The 18,051-nt window shown below is 32.2% G+C and overlaps 1 protein-coding gene and 1 non-coding gene across 2 annotated transcripts in view; both read left to right on the forward strand.

The window, feature by feature from the left end:
• LOC119609621 overlaps positions 1-16,494 on the forward strand; it is a 231,847-nt gene extending 215,353 nt beyond the window's left edge. Inside the window, exon 7 of the mRNA XM_037964469.1 lies at positions 16,186-16,494. Coding sequence (XP_037820397.1) covers positions 16,186-16,206 — 21 coding nt within the window. The 3' untranslated portion in view covers positions 16,207-16,494. The remainder of the gene's footprint in view (positions 1-16,185) is intronic.
• On the forward strand, positions 15,285-15,357 carry Trnak-cuu. The gene has a single exon. It is a non-coding gene; the product is annotated as a tRNA-Lys (tRNA).
• Positions 16,495-18,051: the final 1,557 nt, after the last annotated feature.

Genomic DNA, 18,051 nt, shown 5'->3' on the forward strand with positions numbered 1-18,051 from the left:
ATCGACTCAGAAAACGATTCTAGCCGATTGGTATACTTATAGGATTGGTATACTTATAGGGTATAGGACGAATATTTTTGTATGTTACAAACATCAGCACAAACCCAATATACCCTTCCCACTAAAGTGGTGTAGGGTATAAAAACACTTACACATGGGAAATGACTCGCAAATTATTGCAAGTTCGCCAATTTTTCCGAACGCTAATAAGGATTTTAATGTAAGCTATGAAAAATGAGAATAATATTGTATTGTATTCAATTAATCAATCCCCCCATTGAAAGTCCGCCCATTTATCTCTAAATGTTCACAGGAATGTCAAAGTTCTTCATGTAAAATTTGAAGATTCTAGCTTCTATAGTATCACAGATATACAATTTTTTCTCTTTAACTCATAAGGGGGTTCCAAGCCACCCCTGATGAAAGTCCGCATTTTTTCCCCAAAATATTCAGATGAATATGAAAGTCCTTAGTGCAAAATTTTAAGAATCTAATTTTATTAGTTTCCAAGATAAAAGATTTTTTGTATTTAATTCATATGTGAGGTACCGCTCCCCCCATTGGTAGTCCGCCAATTTATTACTCAAAATTTTCACAGGTATGTTAAAGTTCTTCGTGCAAAATTTTAAGATTTTAACTCTAATAGTTTCCAAGTTAAACGAATTTTTGTATTTAATTAATATGGGAGGTGCCACGCCCCCTGCTGCTAGAGCGCCCACTTTTTATCCTAAATAATCATATTGAAACTTAAGTGAGGACTCTAACTGTTATATTTTGAGATATACTGATTTAATATTTTCTTAATATGGAAAGTGCCACGCCCACTATAGCAAGTCCGCCCATTTTCTCTTATGGATGTCAAAGTTGTCCGTGCAAAATTTGACGACTCTAATTGCACCAGTTTCCAAGATATACGACCTTTAATAGTTATTTAGTATGTAGGCGTGTCACCTCGCCCACTTGAAATTTCAAAAAAAAAAGTAGGCTTATTTTCCTTCCAGGCATACAGGAACATACTGTGAAAATTTCAACAAAATTGGTTTAGCCGTTTAGGCGGCTATAGACTTCAAACAAACATACAAACAAACACACATTAATTTTTATATATATAGATAGAAGATATAGATATGTAACTACTTAAAAGATTTTAAGTAGTTGTTTGTTTAACCCTGTTTTGCAATGCAATTTCGAATGTGCATGGTTTTTTTTAGAAGGAAGTGAAACAAAGGCAGTGAAGAATGGGTATAGTATACATATTTTATAATGTGTAAATATGTCTCTTAGAAGGTCTAAAGATCGAAGTTCCGGTATTTTTCCCGCTGGGTGGATTTACGCTTTAGTTAAATAATTTTGAATCAAAACAAAACAGACTACTTTTATGACGCATTACTCAGCTGTGCTTAAAATTAAATTTTGCATTGTTCTGACTTCGTTATATAGAAGCACTAGCTAAAACCCGGCGTGCTTTGCTACCCCTGTCGATATAAAATAAAAAATATTCAAAATATATTAAAATACATTTTTGGTTTAGGAAAATTTTATAATATTTGTTTGTCACTATCCAAATTTTGGATATTAAAACTTTTACTTGTAAAAGTTTGTAAAGATATTGTCATTCTACCGGAAGTTATTAGGTAGGTAGGTAGGTTGATAGGAGGATGTATACTACATCAAATCCGAAGAAATACACCTAGGCCACTATCGGGCTTGTTGTGCGCTCCTTATCATGAAAAAAATAAGAAAATAAGGAACTGAATGAATTATTTCTCAGTGTTCAGAAACTCAGTTTCCTGAACGTAATTCATAAGAATCTTCCAATCAGTGTTAGTCAGGAATGTTATTTCCAAAATAACATCACTTCCAAGATACTTGGATCTAACTTCGACGAATGCCTGGCAGTGGCAGAGAAAGTGCTCCAGAGTTTCACTGTCCTCTCCAAATGCTCTACATTCGTCTGAATCCGCATGTCCAATTTTGCATAGATGTGCTCGTAATCCTGTGTGTCCACTCAGAATACGTACCATCATACTAACTTTGAGGAGATTTTTCGTCTTGCTCTCATCAGGGTCACCCCATAGGATCTTCGTGGTTCTACCCACTGTTTCATTATTCCAAGAGGCCTTATGGGATTGTCTTACCCATATTTTTAGTTCAGCTTTTGTTGCGTCGAATGGTTTTGCGTTTGTCAGGTTAACTGCCTCGAGTTCCCTTCCCTTTAAAGCTATTACATTCGCCTTTTCGTTACCGACTACTCCCGACTGGGCTGGTACCCATATGATGTGAACCTTACCTCTGGGAGAGTATTCAGTTAAAGCTTTCTTACAATTCAATACGGTCTTAGATTTAATTCTATCGCCTGATATCGCCCTAATTGCCTTCTGGCTGTCAGTAAATATATTAAGCGCTGTGGGCGCCATATTTATTCTAATCCAATTTACGCATTCCTTTTTTGCTCGTACTTCTGCCTGGAAGCTTGTGTTATGATTTGGTAAACGGTGGTACATTTCTGTTTCTGGGTCTTCAATATAGAACCCCAGCCCCACTCTGTCACCCAATTTAGAGCCATCCGTGTAACAACGGATTCCTATTCCTGGTATTTGCTCTAATGTTCCTCTTGACCAAGACATTCTATCTGGGATCAGCGTTTCAAAGTTTCCGACATATTCTGTGTCTGGTATACGATCAGGCACGTCCGATGATTGTGTATAACCTTCCAATTTGTTCAGTATACATTGATGACATGTCCTATAACTGCTTTTGGCCAGTTCGCCTAAAGTAAAGAGACGTTCGGCTGTAAGCGCCGCCTCATATCTTAAATATGTTTCAATGGGTGGAATATCTAGCAACGTCTCCAGAGCCTTGGTTGAAGTAGTACACATGGCACCACTTATACCCAAGCAGCATGTACGCTGAACTCCCTTTAGTAGTTTGATATTGCATTTTTTTGTCTAATTACACTTTTATAAAGTCAATTTGTCATAGTAGGACTAAGACCCCATTTCATGCCTATAGTTCTCCTATATCGCACAGCACCGATGTGTCTTGTTGATCCTATCTCTATGTGGCCGGAAGTTATTAACAATTAATGCATTTTCCGGGAATATGTACATTGTATGGGAAGTATATTAAAATGTGGACCGATTTCGCCCATTTTTAACAGGAATCAAGCTTTCATATGGAAACAATTGTGTGCTGATTTTTATGAAATTATATCGCATAGTTTTTTGAAAATTATATTAGATTAGGGTCTCAGATGAATATTACTTGTTGTTACGCACGGAATGACATACTTATATATACCCTCTATCACCGCTGATGGTGGTGGAGGGTATAAAAATCTTCCTTTACGATTTTTGAAAATTCTAGCTCTTACAGTTTCCCATATAATTTATATGGAAGGTGCAAACCCCTATTGAATGTCAGAGTTCTTCGTGCAAAATTGAGTATTCTAGCTCTAATAGCTTTCCAGATACACGAATTTTTGTACTTAATTCATATGGGAGGTACCAAGACTGCCTAAAAGTTGCTATTCCGCCCATTTTTTGTCCTAAACATTTAATTTGATACTAAAGTTCCTCCGAATGACGACTCTAGTTGTTATATTTTCTCAGATATACTAATTTAAGATTTTTTTATATGGAAGGTGCCACACCCACTATAGCTAGGCTGTGTTCATATGGATGTCAAAGTTTTGCATACAAAATTTGAGGACTGTAGCTCTTGAAGTTTCTGAGATATGCGACTTTTAAAACTTATTTTGTATGTGGGCGTGGCACGTCACCCACTTAAAATCTTGAAGTAAAAAGTAGCCAATAGTTCCGTTGAAACATACAGGAAGAGACTGTGAAATTTCAGAAAAATCGGTTCAGCCGTTTAACTGTCTATAAAGTCCAAACAAACAAACAAACATACAAACACACATTCATTTTTATATATATAATGGGGGTGCTACGCCCCCTATTGCTAGTCCTCCAATTTCAAGAAGATCGCTTCAGTGGTTTAGCTTCCTATAAGATACAAACAAACAAATAAAAGAACATACATCGATTTTTATATATATAGATAGTTTTTTAGGAATACTTCGCTATTTTGTGGTTTTATATCACAGAATTTATTCGTTATAGCTATAGTGTATTTTTTAATGAAAAACTTATATTGACGTTATATTGACTTTTTCCTTATAACGAGGTATATTACATCGAAGTTTTGCTTTATTTTGTTTCGCAATCTATATATATATATATAAATCAATGTATATTTGTTTAATTGTTTGTTTGTACCTTAAAAACCACTGAAGCGATCTTCTTGAAATTTTCAGTGTATGTTCCCCTATATCTGGAAGGCTACTTTTTATTTTGAAATTGCAAGTGAGAGGGGTGCCACCAGAGATACAAGCCGAGACGGCTCAAATATAATATTTTGCAAGCCGCGCCGCCGCCGACTTCTTTCGGCTCAAAAGCTAAGCCGGCTTAAACGTAGCCGCTGATAAAGATTAGAATCACACATGTATTTCAGAACATAATTTCACCAAATTGAACGGAGTTGCCACTATTTTAAATTCTTATGGCAAATTGAAAAGAGTTGCCACACAATATTGTGCTAATATTAAAATAGTGAAAACTACTATAAATGTCCATTTTCTGCAGAAAAAAACTTATATAGAGACAGGTTTCTATGTAACAGACTATTATACAAAGATTTTTCAATATAATAAACCTTATAAGGTCAATTTCTAAAGAAAAAGTTAAATTGAGCCGACAGTTTAGCCGCCGCCGATATTTTCTGTAATAAGCCGCCGCCGACCCAAAATGGTTGCGCCGCCGCCGCCGATCATTTCCCATCGGCTTGTATCTCTGGGTGCCACGTCCACTTCTTCAAGAGTCGAATATCTCGGGACATGGCACAACTAGAGTCCTCAAATTTTTTATGGACAATTTTTACATCCATATGATTATTTTGTGGAAAAATTGGAGGACTAGCAATAGGGGGCGTGGCACCCCCCATCTATTTATTTATAGAAATTAATGTGTGTATGTATGTTTGTTTGTTTGGACTTTATAGACAGCTAAACGGCTGGACCGATTTTTCTGAAATTTTCACAGTGTCTTCGTTTATGTCTGGAAGGAACTAAAGGCTACCTTTTACTTCAAAATTTCAAGTGGGCGATGTGTCACGCCCACATAAAAAATTAGTATTAAAAGTCACATATCTCAGAAACTGCAAGAGTTAGACTCCTCAAACTTTGTAATGGGGAGAATGCCTATAGTGGCGTGGCACCTTCCATATGAAAAAAATATTAAATCAGTTTATCTGAGAAAATATAACAGATAGAGTCCTCAAATTTTGTCGGAACCACTATAGTGTCAATATTATTATTTAAGGAAAAAGGGGCGGACTAGCAGTAGGGAGCGTGGTACCTCCCATATGAATTATATACAAAAAATCACTTATAGGTAGTAGGGAGCGTGGTACCTCCCATATGAATTATATACAAAAAATCACTTATCTGGGAAACTATTAGAGTTAGAATCTTCAAATTTAGCCTGAAGTACTTAAACATTCATGTAAACATTTTAGGTAATAAATTAGCGGACTACCAATGGGATACATTACTCCCATATGAACAAAATATACAAAAATTCGTTAATCTGGGAAACTAATAGAGCTACCATCTTAAAATTTTGCACGAAGAACTTTCATATGAATATGAATATTTTGGGGAAAAAGGGCGAACTTTCAGGAGGTTTGAAACACCCCATATGAATTAATTTTAATTTCGTATATCTGAGAAACTAAAATCCTTAAATTTTGCAAAATCCTTAATTTGGCGTTGTCGTTTGTCTGGGAAACTAGACCTAAAATCTTCAAATTTTCCACGAAGAAATTTAACATTTATTTGAACATGTTGAGGAAAATGGGAGGACCTTTATTAGAGGGGGTTTGAACCTCCCATATTAAATAGAATTATATGTCTGGGAAACTATTAGAACAAAAATACTTTCACATCTGTCGTGTGCACCCTGTAGTAGGGAAAAATTTAAGAAGAAGAAGTTAAGTAAAAAGTTGGCAACGCAGATTAGTAAACAGTTTGACAGCTGGAAAACATAAACAAAACTATGCCTGAAAAAAAAAACTATAGAGGACTGAATAGCTGAAATTAAATTGAATAAGAGGGAACCATATTGGCAACCGAGGTTTCTCGGTCACTAATGACCAAAATGTCGGTCCTTTTCATTTTTCCCTGCCCAAGAAGAAGGTGGAGCCCGTGGCCGTCAGAGAAAAAAAATCTTAATTTAAATTAAATAATTCCTTTTTTTTATTCATAAAAGTTTTAAACTAAAACTTCAAATAAAAGTAAAACCAAATAAAATAAAACTTAAAACTAAATTAAATTAATCTTAAGACTAAATAAAGCCAGAAACATAAAACTAAATCAGCCAACTCTGAGCCACGCCATCGCACAGTGGTATAGGAAAAAAAAGAGGGAAATAATTCGGTAACTTCTAAACGGTTAATGAAATTTGGTATGCACAAAGAGGAGGTGTTGTCGAGTTTAGGTTTAGAATTTGGACCTTATAGGCCAACCAGGGGCCCGGCGGGGGGTTCTCAAATTAGGACACCTCGGCTATGTTAAATTTTTAAAACGATCCTATTTCTTCATTTGAGTTCCGATTTAAAAAAAATTTCGTATATAGAATCTCCTCATCGAGCACTATAAAAAATGTCGTAGCAGTAAATTATCTCTTATAGTTTAGGAGATATTCGCATTTGAAAATTAAAATTTTTACCGTCCTTACTTTAGTTTTTTTGATAATAGCGGGTCCAAATATTCCCGGGTTTCGCCATTTTTTTTTTTTATTCGCTTAACAACAAGTTTATATATCAAGCAGTGAAAGAATTATGTAAAAATCATGACTGAGTCCAAAGTTATAGGCATTTTAATTTAAAAAATCAAAAAAAGGCGATTTTTTGTCATTTTTTTGGGAAAAAAGTATCTTTTTCTTTTTAAGTTATCTAAAAGTTCGATAAATGAAACAAAACCTAAAAATTTTTGATACCGAGGGGACCAGGTCCATCCAAAAAAACCCTATTTTTTATGGAAAATTCAATTTTGAGCAAAAATTCTCAAATCGCATAGTCGATATCAAATTATAGTGACCTGTTTTATATGACCCAATATGTTCTTAATCATTTTGTAACGGGTTTCGATAACCCCGCCCCTGGTATGGATATAATAGGCAAAAAAACAAAAAATCCCATTTTTGGGATTTTTTAAAACTTTTTTGGGAATTCCGGGATTTCTAATAAGAAAATTCGAAATTTTTATTTAATTTTGGATTTTGAGTAAAAAAATCTACCTAACTGTAAAATTTCATCAAAAAATATTCATAAATTAAATTTTTATTGCAATTTGAAAAATTTGTATCTTTGCAAAAACTGAATAAAAAACATTTTTTAATTTTCTTTAAAAAAAGCATTCCGCGAATTTTTTAATTTTCAAAAATTATACACAGTTTTGAAAAATAGACAAAATTACCTTTCCATTGATATATAACATGCCTACCTAATGTTTTTTAAGAGACAAATTAATTAGCGAAAACTAAACATCTTTTAGAAAATTTACCTAGCACTATTATTTTCATCCATATATCTAACAAATTTAAGAGTTAACCTTATGGATGAAAATAATAGTGCTATGTAAATTTTCTAAAAGATGTTGAGTTTTCCCTAATTAATTTGTCACTTAAAAACATTAGGTAGGCATGTTATATATCAATGGAAAGGTAATTTTGTCTATTTTTCAAAACTGTATATAATTTTTGAAAATTAAAAAATTCGCGGAATACTTTTTTTAAAAAAAATTAAAAAATGTTTTTTATTTAGTTTTTGCGAAGATACAATTTTTTCAAATTGCAATAAAAATTTTATTTATGAATATTTTTTGATGAAATTTTACAGTTAGGTAGATTTTTTTACTCAAAATCCAAAATTAAATAAAAATTTCGAATTTTCTTATTAGAAATCCCGGAATTCTCAAAAAAGTTTTAAAAAATCCCAAAAATGGGATTTTTTGGTTTTTTGCCTATTATATCCATACCAGGGGCAGGGTTATCGAAACCCGTTACAAAATGATTAAGAACATATTGGGTCATATAAAACAGGTCACTATAATTTGATATCGACTATGCGATTTGAGAATTATTGCTCAAAATTGAATTTTCCATAAAAAATAGGGTTTTTTTGGATGGACCTGGTCCCCTCGGTATCAAAAATTTTTAGGTTTTGTTTCATTTATCGTACTTTATGTAAAGTCAGCTTTCCAAAAAGTATAAATTCTATATACATCTTCTTAGAAACTTTTTAGATAACTTAAAAAGAAAAAGATACTTTTTTCCCAAAAAAAAAATGACAAAAAATCGCCTTTTTTTTGATTTTTTAAATTAAAATGCCTATAACTTTGGACTCAGTCATGATTTTTACATAATTCTTTCACTGCTTGATATATAAACTTGTTGTTAAGCGAATAAAAAAAAATGGCGAAAATCGGGAATATTTGGACCCGCTATTATCAAAAAAACTAAAGTAAGGACGGTAAAAATTTTAAAATTTTAATTTTCAAATGCGAATATCTCCTAAATTATAAGAGATAATTTTTTATCGTGCTCGATGAGGAGATTCTATATACGAAATTTTTTTTAAATCGGAACTCAAATGAAGAAATAGGATCGTTTTAAAAATTTAACATAGCCGAGGTGTCCTAATTTGAGGACCCCCCGCCGGGCCCCTGGTTGACCTATAAGGTCCAAATTCAAAAACTAAACTCGACAACACCTCCTCTTTGTGCATACCAAATTTCATTAAAATCGGATTAACCGTTTAGAAGTTACCGAATTATTTACCTCTTTTTTTTTCCTATACCACTGTGCATCGCCAGCTCCATCCAGCGTGGGACTACTTTAGCAGATCCGCACCAACAGTCCTGTGGTGCCCAGGTATTAAGGTTTTCGACATAGAAGTGTACCTCTTACCCGAACGACAGGACGAACAGAACCAGTCCTTTTAGATAATTTCTATATATAAAAAAATAAAAAAAATTTAGTAAACAAAAAAAAAACTATATATTCGTTTATAGGCATACCTTACGTTAGTTGCTCGAAGCCAGTCCGCGGGTTGAAATTGAACCAGGCGTGCGCGTAAGGATAGGATTGAGCTCAGGCCTAGTTAAGAACAATCCCGCGGTAGATTTGAACTCATAGGTTGCTGAAAACCAGTATATACAAAAAAAAAAAAAAAAATTATTTAAAAGGTTCTTATAATATATTATTCAATACTTACCTGAAATACCCGAACAAACTAATACGGGCGGACAGAAAACCTGTACATTCACCACCTGTCGTTAAGAACCCACAGTGGGGCAGAATGGAAATTTTTTGGAAATAAATCTGGCATTTCTAAACGGCTGATCCGATCGGGATAAAATTTGGCGTGAGCGTAGCCAAGGAGTATTCGAATTTAAGTTTTGAAGATGAACCCTGCAGATGCCCCAGGGACGGCGATGTGGCGGCTCAAAGTAGGGTACCTACGACATGTAAAATTTTTAAACTCGTGCCATTTTTTTGTTTTTCACCCAAATACAAAGATTTTTATATTTTGTGAAAGCGCTCGGCGAGATCTTGAAAAAACATGCTTGGACATACTACTTATCTCTTATAATATCCGAGTTATAGGCATTTAAAAATTTAGTGATACAAAATTTACCATACCTTGGTCCGCCTTTTTTTGAATACCGGGCATAATTTTGGACCAAATGGACTAAATTTTTTCTTGTTAGTTAGACAACAAAATTTCCAATAATATACAAAAAATTTCAGATCAATATCATTTACAGATCCAAAAATATACGTTTTTTAATTAAAAAATTCAAAAAAATTTAGATTTTTGGCCGTTTTTTGCCAAAAATGTGTCTTAAATCTTTTATTAATAAAATAAAATTTTCTTTAAGAACGTATAACAATTTTATAGTTTTCTAAAAGGTATCTTTACGCAGAACGCTTTGGCGTAAAAAACTTGTCCTATTTTTTGAAAATGTTGCCACTGCGTCCTTCCGAATATGACCTATTTTTTATCAAAACTTCAACTTTGGGCGATATGTTCTAAAATCCCAAAGCTGGGATCAGAAAACTGAAAGCAGTTTTGGAAACCTCAATATGTTTTCTATTTACTCCAAAAGTATTTTCCCAGCCCTGAAAGAAATGTGGACCCTATGGGCAAAAAAGTAAAAAATCCCATTTTTGGGATTTTCATTCCTATTTTTGGGAATTGCGGGATGCCCTTTGACCTTTTCAATTTTTTTTTTGCATATTCTTATTTGAAATGACAAATTTAACAAGCGTTGAAAATTTCATTGAGTTTTGTTCATAAATAAAGATTTTGTCATATATTACATATTTGTTTAATTTCTAAAACTATGATTTATATCAAAATTTTAATAGGATCGCAGATAGCTACAACAATTTAGTCCATATTTATCCCTTAATATCATTTTTTAGTTAGATATGGAAATTCTCGATTCTTTACAAAAACTTTCAAGCCAATATCTCAATTACATTCAATAATATGTTCATTTAAACCTGTGTCCTTTAATTTCATCTTTTTCATATTTTAGTATTAAGTATGACAGCACATATTTAAATCTTATATTTACCTATTTGTTTGCTTATCCTTATAATTGAAAGGTCCTATTATGCTTAAATTTTCAAAAATTTATAACTATTTTTTACCAAAATTTTTTCGACAGATCATTTCGTTCTGTTTCGTTTATGATCATGTAGGTAAAAATATACAGGTAATGATAATTTCGATTCATTCACTAATAAGAAATATCAATGACTGAATTACAGGTTATAGTAATATAGTCCTAAATGTTAATAGGTAGACAATTCGTAATTTTTTACTTTGGAATACCTGTATCGGAAATGACAAGAATTGGTATATAAGTAAACTTCTCAGATTTTAAGTACCATATTTAATAAATCTACAATGAAGATTACATTAAAGTACGAAGAGTTGTGTTCCGTTTTATGGAGTATATCTTCAAAAGGGCCAGAAAGAATTGAAGACATTTCAAATTATATAAAAACTACATATACAGTAGTTTTCCGATTTAACGAACCCATATGTTGTCAGGCCTGTTCGTAAAATTGAAAAGTTCGTTATATGCAGTACTAACTAAAACGTGGGTTTTTGGTAGGAAAATGATTAAAAATAGGTACATAAAATATTTTTTAAATGTATTTTATAAAAATTAATTCTTTTTTTTTATAAAAATAGCACAAAACACAAAATTCCGAATCTTATATACCCACCTTCAAACCATATTTGTCTCGAATTTAATCGCTGTATTTTTAATTCAGTCATGAGCGTTAAAGTTATTTCTCGAAGTTCATATCTATACTCGTATTTTTAAGCGAGTAATGAGCGTTGAAGTAATTTTCTTAAGGGGGCCTGATATGGAGGGTAAGGTCAATTATGGACCGATTCCCATAAAATTTGTTAGAGATTTCGGTTAGTATAGAACATGTTTGTATCGAATTTCATCGGCGTACTCGTATTGTTAAGCGAGTAATGAGCGTTAAAGTCATTATCTGAAGGACGGACGGACATAGCTACATCGAACTAAAATTTAATAAGAACCCAGAATGTGTTACAGTTTTGGGTACAAAAGCACCGCTTAAAACAACGGTATAGTTTTTTGCTACAACTTAGGTTATTTGTTATTTTTGATAAATGTCATTTTATCTTCATTTAAATAATAATATTTTTATTAGTTCGTTAAACAGAGTACAAAAAACAAGTTTTGTTCGTTATTTAAGGTAGTCAATAGGAAAAATTAGCTTGTTCGTTAAATGCGATGTTCGTAGAATTGAATGGTCGTTAAATCGGAAAACTACTGTAGTAGAAAAGTAGACAAAACAGGCATATCAAAAATTGAAAACTTTTTGATGTAAAAAGTAAGTCTGTGGATGGAAATCAAAAGAAATTTCGATTAAAATTTTGTAGTTGGATGGAAACTACTACGGAAATCTCAACTTACAACACATCAATAGGAGCGCCTTGCAAGTCATACGAAGACTTATGTTCAAGGTAAAAAAAGAGGGTCACACAAAAACTTTTTTCAATCTCAAATGATGAAATTGCTGATACATTTAACGAAATGCTGAAAAAGGAAAACCAACATATGGATGTCGTACATATTGCAACTATTCTTCCTAATGCATCACCAAAACGACTTAAGCGAATTGTGGAAAGTATACCAACTCCAACATCATAATCAAATTTTACTGAAGAGGAAGCAATAGCGCTTATGTTGGAACTGGGTCTCAGTCGAAATAAGTACCAAATATTAAGGAAAGCTCTGCATGAAAAAGGACACAATATATTACCATCATACAAGGCGATCCAGGAAAAAAAAAACAAACTATCCTACTAAATCAACAAAAAATAATGAAGAATTGAAAGAACTGAGAGCTGCGGAAAAAAGCAGAATCCAAGAAGAATTTAAAGTTCAGATGGGATTAAACATCGACAAACCACTTTCAAGTTGAGGTAGTACAAATGACGGTAATACGTCGAGAAGGTTTTTTCGTGATTTTGAAATTACTTCAAAAATAACTGGAATCGACAAGGAGTTGCTTCGAAGAGTTAAAACTATTTTAATGGCACTGAATAGTAAACATAAAATTAATGAAAATCGATTTGGGGAATACACATCTGAAATTTCTAAATTACTTGTATCTCTGTATCCATGGAGGGAACTAACACCAACAGTACACAAAGTATTGTGTCATGGTCAAATAATAATTGAATCGAATATTCTTCCACTTGGAGAGTTAACAGAAGAAGCCCAGGAAGCGAGGAATCGAGATTTTAAGCATGTTCAACTATTCAGCTCAAGAAAATGCTCCAGGCAATCACAGAATGAAGATATTTTTAATAGTTTACTTCTATCTTCTGATCCTGTTCTTTCAACTATGCGAAAAAGATGGATTTGTTATGAAACTCTATCATCTCAAAACAAGGAAGATTTAAAGGACTTATATTACCTTCTGGATATGTATACCGATATGACAGATTATTTTATAGAAAATAAGTAGTGTTAGGAATTAACTATATAAGTAGGTTGTAAGAATTAATTGTATTATGTTTAAGATAAACAGTTCAAATAAAAAAAGCTATTATACTAACGGATGATATTGTATTAAATTGTGTTTTATATTTCGGTGGACGGGAAAGGTAATTTGTGTGGGGTGATTTAGGTGTTGTTGTGCGTGGCTCATAATAAAATTATAATTTTTTTTATTTTATATACAATATTATAATAAAATAATTAACTAAATAATTTTTAAAAATTGTCCAAATATTTTATTCAACACCAAATGTATGTTCTGTCATACTTAATACTAAAATATGAAAAAGATGAAATTAAAGGACACAGGTTTAAATGAACATATTTTTGAATGTAATTGAGATATTGGCTTGAAATTTTTTGTAAAGGGTCGAGAATTTCCATATCTAACTAAAAAATGATATTAAGGGATAAATATGGACTAAATTGTTGTAGCTATCTGCGACACTATTAAAATTTTGATATAAATCATAGTTTTAGAAATTAAACAAATATGTAATATATGACAAAATCTTTATTTATGAACAAAATAAATGAAAATGAAATTTTCAACGCTTGTTAAATTTGTCATTTCAAATAAGAAAATGCAAAAAAAAAAAATTGAAAAGGTCAAAGGGCATCCCGCAATTCCCAAAAATAGGAATGAAAATCCCAAAAATGGGATTTTTTACTTTTTTGCCCATAGGGTCCACATTTCTTTCAGGGCTGGGAAAATACTTTTGGAGTAAATAGAAAACATATTGAGGTTTCCAAAACTGCTTTCAGTTTTCTGATCTCAGCTTTGGGATTTTAGAACATGTCGCCCAAAGTTGAAGTTTTGATAAAAAATAGGTCATATTCGGAAGGACGCAGTGGCAACATTTTCAAAAAATAGGACAAGGTTTTTACGCCAAAGCGTTCTGCGTAAAGATACCTTTTAGAAAACTATAAAATTGTTATATGTTCTTAAAGAAAATTTTATTTTATTAATAAAAGATTTAAGACACATTTTTGGCAAAAAACGGCCAAAAATCTAAAATTTTTTGAATTTTTTAATTAAAAAACGTATATTTTTGGATCTGTAAATGATATTGATCTGAAATTTTTTGTATATTATTGGAAATTTTGTTGTCTAACTAACAAGAAAAAATTTAGTCCATTTGGTCCAAAATTATGCCCGGTATTCAAAAAAAAGGCGGACCAAGGTATGGTAAATTTTGTATCACTAAATTTTTAAATGCCTATAACTCGGATATTATAAGAGATAAGTAGTATGTCCAAGCATGTTTTTTCAAGATCTCGTCGAGCGCTTTCACAAAATATAAAAATCTTTGTATTTGGGTGAAAAACAAAAAATGGCACGAGTTTAAAAATTTTACATGTCGTAGGTACCCTACTTTGAGCCGCCACAGCGCCGTCCCTGGGGCATCTGCAGGGTTCATCTTCAAAACTTAAACTCGAATACTCCTTGGCTACGCTCACGCCAAATTTTATCCCGATCGGATCAGCCGTTTAGAAATGCCAGATTTATTTCCAAAAATTTCCATTCTGCCCCACTGTGGAACCGTTGATCCTTGGGAGATTAGTCCAGTCTATTGCGAACCTGAAAGTAAAAGGGGAATTTAAATTAGAAAAAAAAGAAGAAAAAAAAACTCAAAGTAAATGTAAAAACTTAAATTAAACTTAAAATCTAAAATTTGATTAAATCTTAAAATCTAAAAGCTAAAATCCTAAAAACTAAATTTTGTTAAAACTTAAAAAAACTAAAGTTTGTTAAAATCTTAAAACTAAAACTAAAAACTAAATGTGCTAAAAACTAAAATTTTCCAAATTGTTAAAAACTTAATTTGTTAATAATTATCATCTGAAGTTGGATAATTAAAATTTGCTAATATTTTAAAATTTTTCTAAAACTCAAATTGAATCTTTGCTAAGCCTAAATTTCGATGAGACATTGTTAATTTTTTAATAAAAAAAAACCTTTATAATGTTTAAATGAAAATTTAAAAGTTTGTTATCATTAATATGACTGGCTAACTTGATTAATAATCGGCGGTAAGTAGGGTGACTGCTGTTTATTTAAACAAACAGCTGACACACCATACCGTTACATAAATGCGCCCGGCTAGCTCAGTCGGTAGAGCATGAGACTCTTAATCTCAGGGTCGTGGGTTCGGGCCCCACGTTGGGCGCCATTTATGTAATGGTGTGGTGTGTCAACTGTTTGTTTAAATAAACAAACAGACAACATAAAGAATAAAAAGGGACAGAGTGGCCAGATTGCTAGCGGCGCTGGTATGACCGCGTATTGCGCGGCTAAAGCTCGCCGGATGGGGTGGTTCTTGCCGGCAATCTGGACCACGAACACACACTGACACAAAATTCATACCAGCATTTAGGGTATTTAAAAAGAAAAGGGGCCAAAAGTAGTGTTGCATCTCCCTACGGTCATACCAATTATGACCCTCCCTCTCGAGGATTCATCCTCGCCATGACATCATCTTCCTCGACGTCCCAGATCTTCCCCGCAAACATTTAGTCACCCTACTTATTATTAATAAAGTTAGCCAGTCATATTAATGATAACAAACTTTTAAATTTTCATTTAAACATTATAAAGGTTTTTGTTTATTAAAAAATTAACAATGTCTCATCGAAATTTAGGCTTAGCAAAGATTCAATTTGAGTTTTAGAAAAATTTTAAAATATTAGCAAATTTTAATTATCCAACTTCAGATGATAATTATTAACAAATTAAGTTTTTAACAATTTGGCAAATTTTAGTTTTTAGCAAATTTAGTTTTTAGTTTTAGTTTTAAGATTTTAACAAACTTTAGTTTTTTAAGTTTTAACAAAATTTAGTTTTTAAGTTTTAACAAAATTTAGTTTTTAGGATTTTAGCTTTTAGATTTTAAGATTTAATCAAATTTTAGATTTTAAGTTTAATTTAAGTTTTTACATTTACTTTGAGTTTTTTTTCTTCTTTTTTTTTCTAATTTAAATTCCCCTTTTACTTTCAGGTTCGCAATAGACTGGACTAATCTCCCAAGGATCAACGGTGCTTGACGACAGGTGGTGAATGTACAGGTTTTCTGTCCGTCCGTATTAGTTTGTTCGGGTATTTCAGGTAAGTATTGAATAATATATTATAAGAATCATTTAAATAATTTGTTTTTTTCTTTTTTTTTTGTATATACTGGTTTCCGGCAACCTATGAGTTCAAATCTACCGCGGGATTGTTCTTAACTAGGCCTGAGCTCAATCCTATCCTTACGCGCACGCCTGGATCAATTTCAACCCGCGGACTGGCTTCGAGCAACTAACGTAAGGTATGCCTATAAACGAATATATAGCTTTTTTTTGTTTACTAAATTTTTTTATTTTTTTTTATATATAGAAATTATCTAAAAGGACTGGTTCTGTTCGTCCTGTCGTTCGGGTAAGAGGTACACTTCTATGTCGAAAACCTTAATACCTGGGCACCACAGGACTGTTGGTGCGGATCTGCTAAAGTAGTCCCACGCTGGATGGAGCTGGTGATGGCGTGGCTCAGAGTTGGCTGATTTAGTTTTATGTTTCTGGCTTTATTTAGTTTTAAGATTAATTTAATTTAGTTTTAAGTTTTATTTTATTTGGTTTTACTTTTATTTGAAGTTTTAGTTTAAAACTTTTATGAATAAAAAAGGAATTATTTAATTTAAATTAAGATTTTTTTTCTCTGACGGCCACGGGTGGAGCCCGGGCAGGGAAAAATGAAAAGGACCGACATTTTGGTCATTAGTGACCGAGAAACCTCGGTTGCCAATATGGTTCCCTCTTATTCAATTTAATTTCAGCTATTCAGTCCTCTATAGTTTTTTTTTTCTGGCATAGTTTTGTTTTTGTTTGCCAACTTTTTACTTAACTTCTTCTTCTTAAATTTTTCCCTACTACAGGGTGCACACGACACATCAATGTGAACATTTTGGTTATAAATTGGCGGACTAGCAAATTGGAACCTCCCATATGAATTAAATACAAAAATTTTACATGAAAAACTTTGACATTCATGTGAATATTTAGAGAAAACTGGACGGACTTTCAATAGGACCTGGGCAATTCCCATCTGGGAAAATATTATACTATAAAAATTTTTCATAGGTTACATTAAAATCTAAATTAACGTTTGGAAAAATTGGCGAACAATAATTTGCGTGACATCCCCAATTACATATTGGGGATTTTAAAATGTATATCTGGAAAACTATTAAAGTTAGAATCTTCAAAATCGTAAAGTGTTTTTTATTTACATTGCTCTTAGGGTAGCAAAGCACACTGGGTATAGCTAGTATAAAATAAAAATGTAACTACTTATAAGTATATAGTGTGTAGGCATCATTATTAACATTTGTATTTTTTAGTAAGGACATAAATATGTATAACTAATCTTTATCTATTAATTTTATTTTGCAGAAAAGAGATGTCAAGCACCGGTGGTTAAATGCTGTAAAATACATTCAAGGAAAAACTGATAGTAATTGTATCAAGGCGAAAACGATGTCATTTAGAAAACGAAAATATTTTGTGAAGATACCTTATCCAATAAACTTTTTAAATATTTATTAAAAATCTAACAAATATGTATATTTTCATCTTCTATATCTATGTATGTATCTATGTATCTATATATATAAAAATCAATGTATGTTTGTTTATTTGATTGTTTGTTTGTTTGTACCTTATAGGAAGCTAAACCACTGAAGCGATCTTCTTGAAATTTTCAGTGTATAGGAACTATAGGCTACTTTTTATTTTGAAATTGCAAGTGAGAGGGGTGCCACGCCCACTTCTTCAAAAGAATATCTCGGAACATGGTACAACTAGAGTCCTCAAATTTTTATGGACAA

The sequence above is a fragment of the Lucilia sericata genome, unplaced genomic scaffold, assembly GCF_015586225.1.
Source record: "Lucilia sericata isolate MDLA Ls3-8-SP2 unplaced genomic scaffold, ASM1558622v1 Contig000024F_arrow, whole genome shotgun sequence".
Classification (NCBI taxonomy): Eukaryota; Metazoa; Arthropoda; class Insecta; order Diptera; family Calliphoridae; genus Lucilia; species Lucilia sericata.